Below are 18785 nucleotides of genomic sequence, written 5' to 3'. Positions count from 1 at the left end.
AACTAAAAGAAAAATTATTTCTAAAACCTGAGATGCTAATTCTGTTTTAGTCCAAGAAATGTAAACACTTCAGAAACGGGGCTCCCTGATCCCGGGGGGGCTGCGCCTGAAGTCCCACCGGTGCTGCCTCCGCAGCTTCCAGAGCCCGGTCCCGCCGTGGTCCTCCCGCATCCCTCAGTATCCCGGCTGGATCCCCTCACCAGCGCACGCTGCTCTGTCTCAGACAGCTCAAAGCCATCTTTTCGAAGTGAATACATTCCAAAACGCAACAGAATATGTGTCCCTCCTTAGGATAAAATATCTATTCGCGTTTTTAGTTTCCATCCCGTCGTAAATTAGCTGAAAGTGCTGGGCTGCTGGTTCCTCTGCGAGCTCCTCTGCTTTGAAACTTTAGCTGATGAAGAACGTTCAAGTAGTGCCTGAGCTGCAAATACCGCGCAACAGCTTTTGGTGTATTTATTGTGATGGAAACCTCACTGGGATGAGCACTCCAGGCGGATTGGCAGCACTTCACAAATTCCTATAAAACGTGTCTAAATGTTCCATGCTGGGGGTGGGTTTCTTGGTCCTTTAGGTTTTGAAAATCGATTTGCAAAGCCTGGGAAGAAATTATTTTTTTAATGCAACAGATTCTGTATGTTATAGATGTTGATTGTGTAATTCCTTAAGATAATACGGTATTCAAAAATACTTGTAATTTCAGTTCTTTCCCAAACTTTAAGTTAAAGCAACATCCTGTAGCTGTAAGTCAACTGGAGCAGAAACAGCCTATGGGTGTGTCTGTCTGACAAACACTGTCATTATAGCAGCAGTATCAAGATAACTAGATTTTATGCCTAATCTAATAAATGATCACTCTCCAGTAGAAGAATTTCAAGTGGAAAACAGGGTGTTTCTCCTCTGCCGTGTTACCCAGCGTCAGCAGCAGCCCAGAGCCCGGGCCACGGCTTTGTCTTTTCTTCTGCTGTCTCTGTCGCCACATAAAGGCTTTGAGATACAGGAAAGACAAACACAGGCTTCGGGCTGTTCACACTCCGAGAAACAATTGTCAGAGCAGGTTTCAGGGTTTGTGTTTCCCATCCTTACCTGGTCTTTAAACAGTTTGTGAATGAAGTTGTTAATGTGTGAAAAACTAATAAACATTTGTGATGTTTGTAATTTTTTAGCATTCAGCCCCATACCTGCATTTAGACTTTCAAAAAATAGGCACTTCCCACACCAAAATATAAAGACAAAAACATACCAAAGTTAAGGAAAGACCTGGAATGGTTTGATGGGGCTGATTCTGATGGTTTTGTCTGTGAAGATGGACCGCAGATGCCTAGAAATAAGAAATGAGACCGAAGCACTTAGTCACTATGGTGATTCCCTGAAGAGCTGAGCTCGGACACATGTGTGGGAAAACATGCATGGACACACGTGTGGGAAAACACACATGGACACACACGACAGCACCCGGCAGGGATGTGGTTGCAGCACAAGACAAAGTTAACTATTTTCCAGGTTGCAGAGCTGGAACGCCACACAGCTTTAAGGACGTTATTTGCTCGTAGCAGGGAGCGAGTGCGTTACTGCAGCACAGTCCACTCGGAAAATGTTTTCTCAGAAGTGCTTTAAACAGTTCTTAACAGTCCTGTTTGCCAGATAAGCATTTTAATTTTAGATCAAAGGCAACTTCATGAGAAACTCCTTATTTATGCTCCCTGTAGCCTGGGCAGAATCCAGGATGGGGCAAGTTCTCTGTACTTGCTTAAAGCCATCAGGAAGATGCAGACTTACCCTTTTTCACATTTTTCAATATTTTCAAGCTCTGTAGAAAAAAAAAAAAGCAACTTGTTGGAAAAAAATGTAGGGAGCAGGAGCTCAGGCACTATGATAAAGGGAATTCACTGATAAATTAAACGTCTCGTGTCTCATGAGAAGCATCATGCCCAGAGTGAAATGCAGATTTCTGCCACCTGCTTTGTCCCTGCCTTTTTTCTACCCAACCCGAATGCCTCCAGTTTGCATTATTCCTGCTACTTTCCTCAGATGCTTTTGTGCTCAACTGTAACATCCTGAAGTACAATTGCTCATGAGATAGTTAACGAGGGCCACAGGAAGAGGAGAGGGGTGATGAGCAGCGCCTGCCCGAAACGGGAATTCGGACTCCACTCGAGCAGCTTTTCCCGAGAGGAGCTGGGACAGGGGCGGATGGAGCCCGAGGGCTTCGCATGGGTCGGGCTGTGTGACTGTTCTAGTGCAGACAGGGCTTCAGTTTGCAGTTCTACACCAGAGTATTTTTACGTCTTGTTTCCTTGCCCTAAACGTGAGTGGTCTCAGAGCAGGCAATTTTCACAAGGTCAGCAGTGAGAAAGTAGCGATAGCTGTAACTAGAACATCTCTTCTTCTCCCCCCTCCCTTCTCAATGGCTCTTGCTTTGTCTCATTTCCGTTACCTTGCTTCTCCTGAAGCATTTCGTAGGCTCTGGCCACATTTCAGAAGCGCTATTCTCCGAGCCCAGAGGACTCGATGTAGAATTTCTAGCAGCTGGCTGCAGACCTGGGAACATAGATCACATTTTCATTGGTCATTCAAGAGCCCTCTTGCTTTTTTCTAAGTGCTTTGTTGTTGCTTTTCATTTCCTGTAATGCAGCAGCTCTAGAAGTTTCCAGCAGGTCCCCCAGTTGCCTTTACTTTCTTTCTATCTGCTGAACTCTCCTGCATTTGGTCCCGAAGCGCTACCGTTGGTGATGCCTTGACCAAGTGGGCCGCGATCTCCTCAGCTCCCTGCAGGCTGAGGTCTGAGTGTAAAATCTCAGTTACATGCTGAGAAAATAACTCGTCACTTACTTGCTGCATCAGCAAGAACAAATGACTCCGGGGTTCTTTCAGGAAGTGGAGGAGGAGAGTTAGAACGATCCCGGGTTGTCTCTAAGAAAGCAAAAATAAAAGTGTTGGTTACTGAGCTTTAAATAGATATATCCTTTCACTGAGAGGTCCACAGTGCTTTAACTGGCATAGGCCAGTCATCTCAAAGGAAACACAACATGCAGCTAAAGATGCGACAGCCCTGTGCCTGGGGAGGCTGCAGGGACCACCGTCATGTGCGGGGTGAGGTGGGAGCGGGTTAGGAAATACAGAACTAGCCGTTCGTTTGGTTGCAGAACTGTCTAGTTCTGTTTAGGACTATTTAGTTGCAGAACTATTTAGCAACACAAAGTTTCCATTGGACTGAGCACAGATCCTAAAGACATTTACTGAGCATGGTAAAGCAGCTTCAGTAAAAAGCAGACCTTATTTCCCAAGACAGTTTATCCCAGCACTAAACTTATACCTGTTTGTGGGCTCCGAAGCTTCACACTCTGGAAACAAAAAACAAGGAAGGTATTTGAAATCCCACAGCCAAACGTGGTTCCCTTGACACAAGCAAGCCCGAGAAGACGAGGAAACGATGTTATGTGCAAACACCCTCCCACACACACCTCCACGCTCATGTAATGGAAGATAGACTTACGCCTTATTGTTTCACTTTACAAAGCTATAATTCCTCTACAGGATGATGAAGAAATGCCTAAATTTGGTTCAGCTCCTGCCTGTTCCACTGGGCGGTATGAACCTCAGCAGAACACTGACTTCCTGTTGTCATCATCCTTCTCTAAAAGGGACAATATTTGTACTACCTTGTATGGGATTCAGGACCCCAAAAATTAATGTTTGGAGTAAAGTAGGTGTTGATAAAGAGGAGCCTGACTGAGACCACATCTTCCTCCCAGTCCTGAACCCTGAAATAATTCGGGTAAAGTGCACAGTGCCAAAACTAGAGTCTTTTTCACAAAAGGAAACATGGTGAGGAGATTGGCATAGTGATAGCGCTGGAGAAGAGATAAAAAGCCACTTACGTACCTTAGATGGTCTCAGTCTCACTGAGTCGTTAAACCTCTCTGAGTGAGACTCACCACTCCACTCCAGAGAGGTTCCGACATTTGTGTTTCTGGCTGGAAGCTGAAAATCAGAAGTGGCCAGAGGAAATTGTCCTAGAAACAGTTGGACACACGAGAGGTCATTTCCCATCCCAGTGCCCAAAGGCACTGCTGGATGCTGCGGCACCACACAGGGGTGGGGAGAGCCCCCAGAGCACTGCTCGGCCCCTGCTTCGTTAAATACACTTACCAGATTCTCCAGCCACAATGAAGGACTCGGGGGTTCGCTCGGGCAGGGGCGGAGGATCATCATCATCTGGCTGTGGCAGGATGGCTAATTGGGGAGACAGGGACAGATTACCTGATAGCAGAGACTCAGAGCTGACTGCTGCTGCCCAGCCACACAGCAGAGACGACGGTTAAACACCTCTAAACGGAAGTTAAAAATCCAAGTAGTCCTCAGCACCAATTCTCCTGCCACCAGCTACATGGCCCCAAGGGCGGACGTCCAGTGGTGCTGGCCGCAGAGCTGCCATTGTCCATTGACAATGGGGAGGGAGCGCAGCCCCAGCACGCAGCTGGCCCATGGCCACCATCGCTGCGGGGCTCGTGCTGCAGCTCCCGACGCTTCCCGAGAGGCTCCAGCACCCAGATAACGAGCGCAGTGCTGTGACACTGGGCACTGAATGCCCAGCAAGACACAGCCGAGCAAACGCCACAGCTGTGGACAACGGGAAATGTCCGACTGGGCCAGGACTGACCAGAGCAGGGAATGGTTCTGCCGCCTTCGTACGGCGGGGGATGGTTTTAAGGTTACAGATCTGGGAAAGACACTAATGCTGAAGTCCTGGTTTGCTCAGCCTCAGTGGGATGTCACGACACGGGACACTCTGCAGAAAGGAGTGGCTTTTTGACTTGGAAAGTAGCTCCTCAGAGAAAACTATTTCTGGGAGCTTTCTGAATGCTTCTTGGATCAGCCTGTTTTAAGAATTAGTCAGCCCCAGTCCCCGCGAGAGCCCTACTGGGGTGACACAGAGCAGCTGTGTAGTGTGGAACCCAAAATCATGCTGCTCTAAAAGTGTCGTTTATTTTTATGGGAAAAATTTAAGGCAGGATGAAATGAGTGCGAGGGTGAAACCAGTTGTTCCCACGGGAGCGCAGCCCCGAGAAGCAGCCACAGCCCTGCCTGGGCGCCACCGGACACCCCTCCAGCGCGTCGCCGTCCCCAGTCACCCAGCCCCGCTCGTCGCAGAGTCCCCCACTTACTCAGGGAGGACACCCTCTCGTCACGCAGCCGTGGAGCGTGGTGGGACACGGCGCTGGGCAGCGGGGGGCTGGCCACGGCGGGCTGCAGCAGGGCCCTCGCAGCGCAGGGAGGGAGAGGTGCGTCCTGCGCCTCCGCAAAGCTCTCAGCAAACACGGGGGACATGGGGTCATCTGGAGAGAGGGAAGAGAAGTAGGGGTCTTCTGCTGAGCAGAAGTAAGGGTAAGGACATTGCCCATGTTTCCTGCGGCGTGGGGGGCCATCCACGTCTTGGCTCAAGTGGTTCGGCTCAACAGGGGAAAATCCATCCTGCGTCTTCACCCGAGAGCTCAAGTAGCCGGCGTTCGGCAACTGTGAACTCAAACCGGGCTTTGCATCCCCTCCGCCGCATTCCCAGCCCTCTCCCCACTGCGGCAGCACGAAGGGGGTCGATGCAGTCCGTGTCAGAGGGGCTCTGCCACGGGGCCCTCTCCGGCCGGCTCCCGGCGGCTCCAGGGGGAGAAGCAGCTGCTCCGGAGAGATGCTGTTGAGCTCCAAACTGCGGTGCTTCTGAAGAGCGTCCCCAGCACCCCACTTTTGGGCAGCAGCCGCCTTCCTGCAGTTGATGAAGTTCAAAGTGCCGAAGGAGATGGCCTGTCTGATGGGCTGGGCTCCATGCCCAGGGCTGTCCCGTCCTCCCGTGGCAGACCACGATGTCGGGGGGACTTTGCTTTGTTCCGCCGGAGGAAGACCTCGATGCATGTCCTGTTCCTCTTGGTCCGAGCTGCAACAGAGCACCGCAATGTGAACTCAAAGCCATCTAGTACTCAGAAAAGCCCGTTAACCTGCTAACAGGGCCCCATGACATCCCGAGAGCAGACCCAGCAATGCAGAGCCCGGTGTGGCCTCCAGCAAGGAGCACAGGGCAGGACTCTGCTCTCTGGTGCACCTTCAAACACCATCAAATGGCGCACAGAGGAGCCCCTTTACACGGGTAAACTACACCCTCAGTGCAGGCTGCACCAAAAAGCGAAGCTTTTTACAGAAAGCAGACACTGCAAACCACAAGATGCCCACAGGAAGATCCCACCCCCTCTGAAGCTGCCCACGTCGGAGCCCTGACTCCTCCGGCTGCTGTTCCGATGGCACGAGGCATCGGAGTAGCACGGACAGCTGAAAGATGGGGCTGGTCGGGGGTCCCGGGCAGGGTGACCCGCTCTGGGCTGAGGGGAACCAGCACTGGGGGGTCTCCAGGTGCAGGAGACTTTTTTTATACTGCCCTATGACATGTTTTCAGTGCATGTGGGAAACATCGTGTGAGCACAACATGAAACAGAGCCACAGGCAGAAGAGGGGGCAGATAATGCCCACAGGGAAGAGGCTGAGACTCAGTCTCATCAACGAGAAGAGAATTATGTTCAGAACAGTGAGAGTCAGAGTGGAACTCACGGGAGGCGTCAGATCCCGCTGACAAATTAAATGCTACATTCAAACAGAACTGTGTCACAAAGTACATGTTAAAAAATGCATCTTCCTGAAATCGCATGGGTGACTGAAAATGCTAACCTGGGGAGTACTCGTGCCATGGCCTTACCAGGTTAGTAAACTGAGGGAATAGATATCTTCCAGTGGAGTCAGAAGAGGCTTGGCTACAGGATGCCTTGTTTGTACCTAGTGAAAGAAAAGGTCAGAAAGCAAGAGTGAGGAGAAAGAATGCAAAGAACACAAACATGCTATTTCAGGAATCATAGAATCATAGAATCATAGAATGGCTAGAGTTGGAAAGGACCTTAAAGATCATCTAGTTCCAACCCCCCTGCCATGGGCAGGGACACCTCTCACTAGAGCAGGTTGCTTAAAGCCCCATCCAGCCTGGCCTTGAACACTTCCAGGGATGGGGCATCCACAACTTCCCTGGGCAACCTGTTCCAGTGCCTCACCACCCTCACTGTAAAGAATTTCTTCCTTATATCTAATCTAAATCTCTTCTCTTCCAATTTAAAACCATTGCCCCTTGTCCTGTCACCACTCTTCCTGACAAAGAGTCCCTCTTCAGCTCTTCTGTAGGCTCCCTTCAGGTACTGATAGGCTGTTATAAGGTCTCCCCGGAGCCTTCTCTTCTCCAGGCTGAACAACCCCAGCTCTCTCAGTCTGTCTTCATAGGAGAGGTGCTCCATCCCTCTGATCATCCTCGTGGCCCTCCGCTGGACCCGTTCCAACAGGTCCATGTCCTTTCTGTGTTGAGGACTCCAAAGCTGGACACAGTACTCCAGGAGGGGTCTCACGAGCGCAGAGTAGAGGGGCAGAATCACCTCGCGAGACCTGCTGGCCACACTTCTCCTGATGCAGCCCAGGACACGGTTGGCTCTCTGGGCTGCCAGTGCACACTGCCTGCTCATGTTGAGCTTCTCATCCATAAGCACTCCCAAGTCCTTCTCCTCGGGGCTGCTCTCCAGCCATTCTCCACCCAACTTGTATTTGTGCCTGGGGTTGCCACGTCCCAGGTGCAGGACCCTGCACTTGGCTTGGTTGAACTTCATGCAATTTGCACGAGCCCACCTCTCCAGCCTGTCTAGGTCCCTCTGGATGGCATCCCTTCCCTCCAGCGTGTCAACTGCGCCACCGAGCTTGGTGTCATCAGCAAACTTGCTGAGGGTGCACTCTATCCCACTGTCCATGTCACCGACAAAGATGTTAAACAGTACTGGTCCCAGTACCGACCCCTGCGGAACACCACTCGTTACTGGCCGCCACCTGGACATTGAGCCATTGATTGTAACCCTTTGGATGCGGCCATCCAGCCAGTTCCCTATCCACCGAGTGGTCCATCCATCGAATCCATGAGTTTCTAATTTTGAGACCAGGAATTTCCAAGCCTGCACAGACACCTCTGCCGTCAGGACCCCAGGCAGACCCTGAGACACCTCAGCCCTGTCCCACATGTGACACGTCAGTCACGGTCAGCCCCCGTGCTCTGCAGAGCGCTTTCAGGAGAGCGAGGCTGAGGTGGGCGAGAGGTTTGGCCATGAGCTACAAAACCACATCCGGACTTGAACCGTTTTCTGCATTTTGTGTCAAATTAGTCCTGTGTCTTCTTTGCTTACAAACTGTCCACAACACATAGAGAAAGGCTCTTTCCAGCTTTTTTCTTGCTCAGCTCTGGCTTGGAACATCCTGCAAGTCCTATGGCAAAACTGAGGCACGAGTTCCATCACAGGATCCTGTTCCCAATTCTTTAGACAAAAGCTCATGACAAATTCAGCTAATTGTAACCTTTCAGCCTTTGCCTAAGAATGGCAAGACATTGACTTCAGCCAGATTGCAAACGGCTGCACAGGAAAGGTGAGGTTCATGCCACAAAAGAACAGCAAGAGCAAAGAAAAGCTTAACCATGGATGCTTTGGATGTTCCTGTTCATGCGCTACTTCATACCAAAACCACGTTGTTTTACCTTGGAGGTGTATGAGACTTGAAAGATTTGACATGTGTTTTCACAAGCTATTTCAGCCTACCGTCTCCCCCAGACCAGCTGTAAAGCTGGTTTCCTCACTGGAGAACCACCGCCTTGCACCCTTGGCCATACCCCAGTGTGTACCCAAAGCTCCCCAGCCCAGACTGAAAGTCACTCTGTTCCTTGCAAGCACTCCATGAAGACAGGTTTCACTGGAACACCCACATGGAAATCAGCTGCTACTGTAGAGAGTTGGCGCTTTCCTAGTCACTCATTGCATTAAACAATTATGAAAGTATATATAAAATGGTTTTGAGACCAAAAAAAAATTTAGCTCTCGCCTGGGGCCAAACCCTGTGATAAGCATTGCACATTCAGGGAAACAGCTGGGTTCTCATGGTTTAACATGAAAAGAGGCTCGGTTTGGGCATCGAGGGTAGCAGAAAACATGGGATTCATCCCAGGTGTGCGGAGGAGACCCTGCAGCAGGAATGAGGTTAGAGCTGGGGTGCCCGGGGCGAGAGGCAGCGTGTTTATCCCAGGGACTTGTACCTGTGAAGCAGCAGAATCTTCCTGGGCATCGAGTGCTTTAATCTGCCTTTCGAAGAGCTCGATCACTGCGTCATAAACCAGCTCATACTGCTCCTGCGGCCCAGACAGATAAAGCAGAGATGAGAGCCAGCACCTGCAGGACTTGTAAATTGTCACCTGTACCCAAATCATCAGCCCCTGAGAGGAGCTGCCACGTTCCAGTCCATTGGCAGGGAGAATTCTCAGAAGAGGTAGAAGCCACAACTTTCAAAGGGTTCAGACTGAAGCATTTGGGGGTTTTTCGAGTGCACAAATAACACTGTTCTGCATTGAGCTTCCTCTTCAGTCTATCTCAGCTGAGAAGAGTTCCCACTTGATTTCCTGGACAGTCCCTGGTTTCACAGCATAAGCGTTTGATAAACCAGGCTGCAAGCACTAAGCCGTTCCAGCCGTCCACGGGGAAACGGTCAGCTACCCTCTGTTCAGAGAAGGGACCTTACGGAACATCCACACGCCCCAGTTCCCAGCAGCACAACCGCTCTGTGTTTCCCCACTGCGAACCCTCCTGGGAAAAGCTGAGGTCCCAGTGTGGAGAGTACACCAGTCGTCCCAGTATGGAGAGTACACCAGTTGGCTACATTTCCCGAACGTACCTTGGTCTGCACTATGGAAGGCCTTTGCGTGCGCATTTCCTGGATCAGACTAAAAATACTGAAGTTCACTGGAACAATCTTGCAGGAAAGAGAAAAGACGAGAAGTTAGACAGGTCTAATTCCAAGCAGCTTCCAAGTCGTGACGTGGTTTAGAGCAGTGTTGGAAATTCCAGCCTGCTTCTGCAAGAATTTTTAACAAAGGACCTGTTTTAAGCGCTATTTTTTTATTATGAACCAGCTTGCCTCCTCCCTCCTGTCTTGCACTCCACAGAAAATACCCTTTTTGTAACAGCATTGGCAAGAGCTGAGAACAGCAGGAAGGGCACGACACGGATTTCCCAGATCAATGGGTTTAGGGTCGCTGCGGCCACTCCTGCGAGTCCCAGGGACCCACCGCAAGCCCAGGTGTTACTTCACACACATTTGTACTGGAGAGTCAGAGTAAAGCAAGGTGTTAGTTTGGAAATGCTGGATTTCTGGTACTTAATTGCAGAGAGACAAACCCAGGCAGTAAGGCCCTATTTAAGAGTGACGGCCAGTGCAGAGCCGAGCTCCTGATGGGAAGGTCCTGCCAGAGGGAGGATTCTCCCCATCGGCACAAGCATCAGGGGCTGTTCCCATCGGGATGGGGAGGGGACAATGGCAATGGACAGTGCGCAGATGATGCAGAGCCTAAAGAGAGAAGGAGCACAAGCTGGGAACGGGGTATCAGTGGTTTGGCCAACACAGTTCTCTGGTCAGGCTGCGGGGAGCCCCCATTCCTGGCTGGAATCCTTCTGCGTGCAGTTAGGGGGTGCAGGGGAGAGTGGTGGGTGAGAAGGCGAGGCAGGGACAGCAATGCAGGGGTGCCACAGGCAGCTGCTGACCGGGCGGACACTCACCCCGTCCCTCAGCAGCTTCTGGGTGTAGTCGATGGCACAGATGACTCCTGTCCTCCCACAGCCAGCACTGCAACGACAGCCACAGCAGGGCCGCTAGCGGGGGCAGAGGACGGGAACGCTGCGTTTTCTGGCAGGGATATTTGAAAAAGATCCACAGCCTCCTGTGACCCTCCTGTCCCGCACCACGGGGGGTGTAGACCCGCACGATGGCCCTGCTGCAGCTTCCCCTGCCCCAGGAAAGGCTCCCCCTGCCCACGGCGCTGCTGCGGGTGGGAGGGCACAGCTGGTGCTCCCGCATCACTTCTCACTCCTCCTGCGGTGACCAGCACCCACAGGGACATGCCCGGTGTTGGTGGTCTCCCAGCCACATGTGCTATTGCTGGCCCACTGCTACCTCTCTCCTCTCGGGCCACCCGGCCATGCCAGCTGTCCCCGGAGGACACCTTTGCCTTAGGACTTCTACCAGAGGAGCTTGGCCTCAGGTCTGTGTGGCTGCCACGTGCCACAGCCACCCGTCCCCCCGGTGACTGGCTCACCCACCTGCAGTGGATGCAGATGGGGATGCTGTCATCCGGCTGGTAGCAGCGAATCTCGCCGATGAGTTCCAGGATGGGGTCAATGGATGAGGGGACATCATGGTCCGGCCAGTTTTTATAGTGGAACTGGTGGATGGTGCGGATTTCCTGCAAGAGGAGAGAGCGCTGGCAGGTCCGGGGCTGCCCTGTGCCGCCGAGGGGACACTGCCACAGCTCCAGGGGCAGAGACCGGGACACCGGCACGGCAGGGGGAAGCTGTTGAGCTGCAGAGATCTCCATCCCCATCTTCATTGGGAGGCAAAGGTTAGAGGTGCAGTTTGCAGATGGTCGTGCTACAAAAGGAACATTGCCATTTTATGATATTTTTGATGTTACCTGTTGGCCTCGCTCACCCAGGGGGGCCTGATTTGCCACGACTGACAAACAGCTTCAGAAACTGACACTTGAGTTAATTAATTTTTTACTTTCTTTATTCCTTCAGCTACTGTCAAATCTAAAATAGCAGGCTGAGCACCATAAGATTTTCTGCACAAAGTGTGCATATTTGAATATATTATTTATATAAAAAAACCCTAGCTAAATGCATTCCCTGCCTTGGCCTTTCCTACTTACCTCATTCAGGGTCACCTTTAAGGTCCTAATCACATACTCATTTTTCTTCTCTTCAGCTTCCTGCGGAACAAGAAGTTGGAGTCACATTTTCTGGGGATGACACACGTTCCCAGCGCTGGTGACGTGATGCGGTGCTGGCGGCAGCCGTACTCACGCAGGTGACGGCGAAGGGACCGCACTGCTGGGGAGAGCCCTCCTCGGCCCAGTACCGCTCACATTTCTTCTGTTGCGAGAAGCAGGACACGTTTGGTTATTCACCACCCACACCCTCTCCTGTCCCACTTTGCCGGACAAACTCATGCCGGGAAGAGGCTGGTTCCAGCCCCCTGGCCCCGCAGCCATCATTGCTGGTTTATCCCCCCCGGCCCTGCAGCCATCATTGCTGACATCATTGCTCCAGAGACACCAGCTACACTGCTGGAAACTGGTGTAAGAGTCTGTAGCTGGAGACTCAGGAAACAGCATGTATCAAACACATACTCGCTGTCACTGATGAGATTTAATAAAAATCTGCCTCTCTCCACCCTGCTCTGGCGCTGTCACCGCAGAGGCCATCTCTGACACGTTACTCACCTTTCCCATTTCAAACTCCATACAAGCCATGACCACGATCTGCAGAAAGAAGGTTCATTAGAAAAGTCTGAACACAGGTTTCTTATCCAGGCAGCAAAATCACTTGCAGGTCCTTATCAGCAATGAGGAAGTTCTGTGGGCTGCCTTCCCCAGACCCCCAACTGCCAGGCAGATCGACGTGGGGACATCACCCACAGCCCGGGCACAAGGACCTTTCCTGCTCAGAGCCCGAATGCAGAGAGAGCCACGAGCAGACCCCTGTCTCAGCACGAGTGTGGAGAAGGCTCACGGGAAGGATGTGGGGCACAAACAACATCTGGAGTAAAACCCTGACCCTCCCACTGTCTGTTCAGTCAAAAAGGATCTCTGGCTGGCTGTACAGAAAACTTTTCTTTAAAAAAAAAATAAAAAATAAAGGTATATTAATCTGCATCTTACCAGGACTTTATACTCCCAAATCATCCTCCAAAAGTCAATGACAGTAGTGGGGAGAGGACCTTGGGTTGCAATGTATGCTCTTGGCCCATAGACGCCCTAAAACAGCATTCAGATCAAACATGGTGACATCTTTGCACAGTTCACTAGCAGAAATAAAGTCATCCTTCTTTCTCAATCTTACTTCAACTCAATGAGACAATTAAGATTTTAGAAGGGCTTTCATATAGTTAAGTTTTAGGCACTTATATTAAATTAAGCAACCAGAAACGAATGGTGTGCAAACCCCCCAGAGGCAGACCCAAGCCAGGGAGCTGGGCTCGAGGTGAGATCTGCTTCCAGAGACCACCAGCTCTTGCAGCGCGTTTGGGAGCTTGCAGGTGATGTTGCGGCAGCTGATCCAGCTCCACGGGGCACAGCTCGGCACGGCTGGGGCTGGTGGCCAAAGAACGAACCCCAACCCCCTTGTGAAGGTCTGCTCTTCTGCAGACAGGTTACACAGAGCCCTCGGTCCTTACAGTGGAGAATGAAGGCAACCTATCATCTATCTATCTATCTCTCTGTCTGTCTGTCAAAGAAGGGCTGTGAGCACAGCAGAGCTCCAAAACACGCTTTGCTCCCAATGGAGATGCCCCTCGCTGGCTGCCCCGCTGCCAGCCGCTGTGGTGGCTCTGGCCGTGCTGCAGTGCAGGGTTTCCTGCCCGTGCTCTGCTCCCAGGTGAGGTGACTCTGGCCGCAGGCAGTTTTGCACCACTGGCACCCACCAAAGGCAGTAACGCCGAGGAGGAAGTCAGAGCTGTGAGCCACAAACTGTTCCACCACCCGCCCTGACACGAGTGCACGTCCCTCGCCCTGCAGCCCGCTCCCTCCGTGCTGCCGGGGGCGTGTGGGAAGGACTCACTGATTGCACACGTTTTCTGTATGTGGATTTTCCTTGAGCACAGCCCAGAAACTGCTGCACAGTCCTTTCACTCACCGCAGCCACGGGACCCGCTCCTCCGGCCACAACGCGGCCAGGCAGCACTAAGGGCTGCTACAAACACCTTTGCACGGCAAAACACCACGAAAGAAGCAATACCTTGATGAAGTTGGCATTGATGTAATGAGAATCTGCATCTGATGTGATCAGGGACAACTCCACTCTGCTGTGGTCAACTGCAGGCACAAAAGCAGAAGCAGCAGCAGTTAGTGTTTGTCTCTTGTGTGTCTCTTGTGGTGTTTGAGCTCCTCAGGCTGCAGCACGAGCTGCTTTGGAGGAGCACACACATTGAGAGCTCGCCCCAGACAGACGAGGGGCTGCACAAGCCTCCTCCCGCGCTGTGATAGCCCTGCACAGAGCCACCATGGCCCCCGCGCAGGCAGGGATGGGCAAGGTCCCTTTCAGGGTGGTGGTGAGGGCTTAGGCGAGAGCTGCAGATGCTGTCCCAGTGCAACACTGATCCCTGACCATGGAGCACGCCAAGCCTGGAATCACACTGTGCTCCCTCTTACAGGCTCAAGTGAGGGTTTAGATTAATTTTTTTCAAGCTAGAATGGATGAAAGGAACTGTGTTCTCTGATCATCCTTGTCCAAAGCCGTTCTCTACCAGGCCTTGCACGTGGCTGCAATCGCACCTAGAGCTGGCAAGGACAACTGTTAGAGGACGGGCTTCCTACTGAATGGAAGTTTTTCTGTCTGTAGAAAATACGTGCCAAAGTCTTACGAAGCACATGCTGCGACAGCCAAAGATAAAGCCTTAAATCCAACCAGCAGAATTCCAGGCCAACTGACAGCAGCGAGGTGCTCACAGCCCAGCAGCTCTGCGGGCAGGTACAGGAGGAAGAGAACAGGCTTGAGCTGGCACAAAAAAAAGGCTGAATAGGAACATTTGCCATTTCCAACCTACAGGGTAATATGTCCTTGTATCTGTTCTTCTTGATGTTCTCTGGTTGCTCAGATGCTGCTGTAGGGTAGATTTTATCCGATCTGTACTTTGTTGACTGCCTTTTCAGCTTCTGTGATAAAAGAATGGAACAAATTACAGCAGATGTGCTACACACAACACTCTACTAGAGAGTACATGTGAAGGTCTCCAGGGGTCAGGTTCACTACCACAAACCAAGGTCTGCACCATTAATTCTTTCCTGAGCGGCTTTTCTCGAGGTACTCAGAGCAAGAGCAGAGACAGAAGCCACCTGAGAGCCCTGGCTGGGGCTGCTGAGGAATGGAAAGTGTGTGCCGAGGCAGTGCCCACACGTGGCTTCTGGAGTGGAATGATGCATTTGTGCAGCAGACAAAGCATCACCCTCACAAAGAAGTGCGATTCAGGGGAACCATTCTCAGTACAAATGGCACCCGGGTAAGAGGAGTAACAACATTAAACCACCTTTGACAAATTATATCAGAAAAGACAGATGGATCGATTCATTTTCCTCGCTTTGGTAAAGATGTTCCCATCTGTAGCTGCAAACAGCAACGCTCAAGCAACTGAAGGAGCACAAGCAATTGGGGCAGAGTAGCAACATGCACTGATGAAAGAGAATAGAGGTGGTCTAGGATCGACCCTCAGGGTATGAGTCTCTCGTCTGTCTCATTTCCAGGATGAAGCTGCAGCACTCCTGGAGAGTTCAAGCATCTTGTTCCTGCCAAAGCACAGAATTTTATTTCACTGACATCAGCTTTTAAGTAACACACAATGTTCATTACCATCAACTTCAAAAGCACCATTCCTGCATATTTTTTATTTCATAACTTTTTGTCTACCTAACCATCAAGGGCTACTTTTGATTTAAAACAAAAGGCCATTTCTCTAATCAGTGTCTCTACCACCTGACACTCCAAAGGGCAGGTCTTCCTGTCCCACCGCCCTGGAGCCATATCTCCTGGGCATCCCTGCTGGGGCCCAGCATGGGGCTGGCACACTCGGAATCGCGTGTGCAGGGGGGAAAGCAAAGGGAAGGGACCATGGACACGCCTGAGCTGGAAGGCGAGAGGGTTTCTCTTCGTGTGCACCTCACCGTGACCCACCTGAGTCCCTGGAAGTGGGAACGGTGGCTCAGTCACTCTCAGTGTGGGGAAAAACAGCCCCCTGGTCTCGGGGCCACCAAACCAAAACCAGTCCCAGTCCCTCCCACAGCCCTCCCCAGCGGCCGAGGGCAGCTCAGGCACGGCAGCAGGAGTCACCGGAGTCCTGACGGTTTCAGGGCCCTGATTTTTGGGTGCTCACCATAAATTGCTTCAAGGGTCAGCAACTGCTGACCTTCCCACAGGAGCTCAGAAGCGTCTGCATTTCCACTCTCCCAAAAGGTCTCGTCCAGTTTGAGGATCCCATCCCTGTCCTTCCCTGCTGCCGACCCAACGTATCAGCAGCTGCAGGAGCTGAGAAACCCCTTGACTCCAGCCTGCTCGAGACGAGCCCCCGTAGGACATGACACCCGCCGGGGCCTGGGAGCCTCAAACCACAGGACGGTATTTGCCCAGGGACCACGCCAGGAGCTGGAGGCCTTTGCAGCTCATACATATGTGACCGATCCCAGCAGCCCCTAGCAATAGCACAGATAAAAGGTATATACAGCCACAAGTATCTCGTCTCCACAGTATTTCTGTGCACAGATATTCAAATTCAAATCCAAGCCAGAGTTGATGGTTTTTAACATTAAACTGCAATTTTCAAACCCTAAATTCTGCTGCTCTCCAGCCACAATGCCGCGGGAGTCACATCTCACCGACCTGGATGGAATGAGTCTGGAAGAAGGTCCAGGAGGCCCAGGACAGCCACCTGTCCGGTCTCTATTAACCAGGAACAGGGGAGCAGGCACAACGTGACAGAAGAGGGAGTAGGATGGGGTTTGTAGACTGCACATCCCTGTAACCTCCCGAGCTCTCCTGGTGTTGGCCCCATCCTCCCCCTGCCCCTTCCAGTGCAAACCCAGCTTCCAGGGTCAGCTTTCACGGGAGGGCCATCACCGAGTACCGAAGCCAGTCTTCTCGTAGCTGAGGCTCTGAATCACCTTACTTTTCTGTCCCTGCATAAACTGACATCAAAGTGCTTAAGAAATGGCTACATACGAGAAAGCAAGCGAGAGCAGTGAGGATCAAACTCTGGCTGTGGGACTGCACAAACAGAAGAAATGGAGTTGAACAAAAAAAATCCTGTCGCACAGTCACCACCGCAATTTGCATGTACAAATTTTCTTGTTCACACAAAGAGAGGGGAGGCATTAGGATGGAGAAATAGCATTGAACATTTCTACCAAGTTTGGAAATGCAAGCCAACACAATTGCCCGTTGAGGCTTCTGCACTTGCCAAAGTGGCCGACAGCCCGGGCCATCCTGGGAGGATCACAAGATACAAGAGGAAACACAGCCCTGACCACTTCTACCTGCCATTTTGGTCAGAAAATTGACTGTACATTTGGCACATGCACGGGGGCCCTGCAGCCCGGCGCGGCACGGCACAGCTCCAGCACAGAGCGGGAGGAGGAAGCTCAGCAGCCTGTGACAGCACTTTGTTCCATGGAACAACGGACTGTCACTGCAGGCTCAGATTAATCACTTCCCTCCAGCCCAGACACCCACCAAGCACTAAGCTTTTCCCAAGTGTTTGAAGTGCCAGTCTCCGCTGGTGTGGCAAAGCCGGGCTGGATCTCATGGGGACTCCTGTGTAACCCCCACACCTTCCCCAGAGCCCACTGCCCACTGCAGTCCCCCCCTGGAGGGGCACTCGGGGCCAATGGTGATTCTGGAGTTTGAGACATCTCAGATCTTACAGAGGCACCAGTTCTACCCTTCCCGGTGTCTGCCAAAGCTGGGAAATGCCTTGGCTTCTCCAAGCAGCCCAGGCAGCCTGCCAGAGCAACCTTCCTCCAGCTGGTGGACCAGCAGCCATCCCCATCCCCAGCTTTAACTGTGAGACCCCGGATTGCCGTCCTGCCACCCCTGCCACCCAAACGAGGAGAAAAATGTCAGAGAGCTCCCAGATCGGGGCACTGCACACGTCTCAACCAGCTAGACACTGCAGAACACAGAGGAAAGTGAGAGCCATCAGCATTTTTTGCTAGTTTTGCCTTTAGGGAACAAGAAATTAACTTCCAGGAGGGGCCAGAAGCGTTGCTGGACGTGCGGCACGTGCACTCGTTGCAAATGGACGCAAAACCCTTCCACACAGCAACGCCGGAGGCTGGAGAAGGGCCCGTCCAGCCACTTGGGTCGGCACCTCCTCAGCCCTGGCCAAGGAGCCCAGGGCCGATGGGGGGGAGCAGTCTCGGGTCTGTGTCTGAACGCCTGCTCCCCACTCCGCGGCGGGTACAGGGGCATGGGAGGGTCTGTTGAGATGAAAAAAGGAAAAGCCATCTCAAATAGCAACCGGGGATCCCTGGCAGGAACACATGTGTCACGGATATAACAGACTGCAACGGGCAGAAGGGGCAGGGGCTCCACACTCCTCACTGTACCCCCGGTTCTATCACCCGGCAAAGGGAAACCGCGTCTTGACAAGTGCATTCGCAAAGCAGAAAACAGGAAGCTCTTGGGTAATTATTCAAAAAGCACACAGTTTTACTTTGAAAGCAAGCTATTAAATTACTTTTCTGCCTTTACATTTCCTTTACCCCAGTTAACTCCTGTGTCTATTTCTGCTGTAAAATTCATAGAAAATCTTATTGTCACACGTAAATCACACCCCTGTTCAAGGAGAAGTGACTGAGCGGTTCCCTTTAAAATCAGCTGAAACACGGAGCCGTGCCTTAACCGAACTTACCAAAAACTCCTCTACAAACTCGTCTTGGTTGAGCTTCTTGCCTCGGGCCCTTTCCAGGTTTTGCTGCAGAATCTGCCTTTGGTCCATGTTGCCGTCGAGGGAGCGGGACTGGCCTGTGCCGCCCGGGAACGGACATGTCAAGTGCCTGTGGCAGCGGAAAGCACCAGCCCTGGGAGCGCTCGCAGCGGCTGTGGTTTACTGACTTCATCACAAGCCTTAAAGGAAATTAG

General features: G+C 51.9%; 1 protein-coding gene across 1 annotated transcript; it reads right to left on the bottom strand.

Moving 5' to 3' along the window:
• Positions 1–29: 29 nt before the first annotated feature.
• PTPN22 (protein tyrosine phosphatase non-receptor type 22) lies at positions 30–18642 on the bottom strand. The gene is made up of 21 exons (XM_074163354.1): positions 18556–18642; positions 14704–14812; positions 13896–13972; positions 12821–12916; positions 12383–12421; positions 11964–12032; positions 11810–11869; positions 11202–11344; positions 10662–10728; positions 9781–9858; positions 9149–9241; positions 6740–6816; positions 5169–5929; positions 4153–4236; positions 3886–4016; positions 3317–3344; positions 2833–2913; positions 2438–2541; positions 1780–1810; positions 1244–1321; positions 30–598 (listed from the first exon to the last, which is right to left on the bottom strand). The coding sequence occupies exons 1-21, from the start codon at positions 18640–18642 to the stop codon at positions 534–536; spliced, it is 2358 nt and encodes a 785-aa protein (XP_074019455.1). The 3' UTR covers positions 30–533.
• Between the last annotated feature and the right edge of the window lie 143 nt (positions 18643–18785).

Source organism: Numenius arquata, chromosome 24, assembly GCF_964106895.1.
Source record: "Numenius arquata chromosome 24, bNumArq3.hap1.1, whole genome shotgun sequence".
Classification (NCBI taxonomy): Eukaryota; Metazoa; Chordata; class Aves; order Charadriiformes; family Scolopacidae; genus Numenius; species Numenius arquata.
The sequence above is the reverse complement of the archived record's forward strand: the minus strand, read 5'-3'. Positions and strand labels throughout refer to the sequence as shown.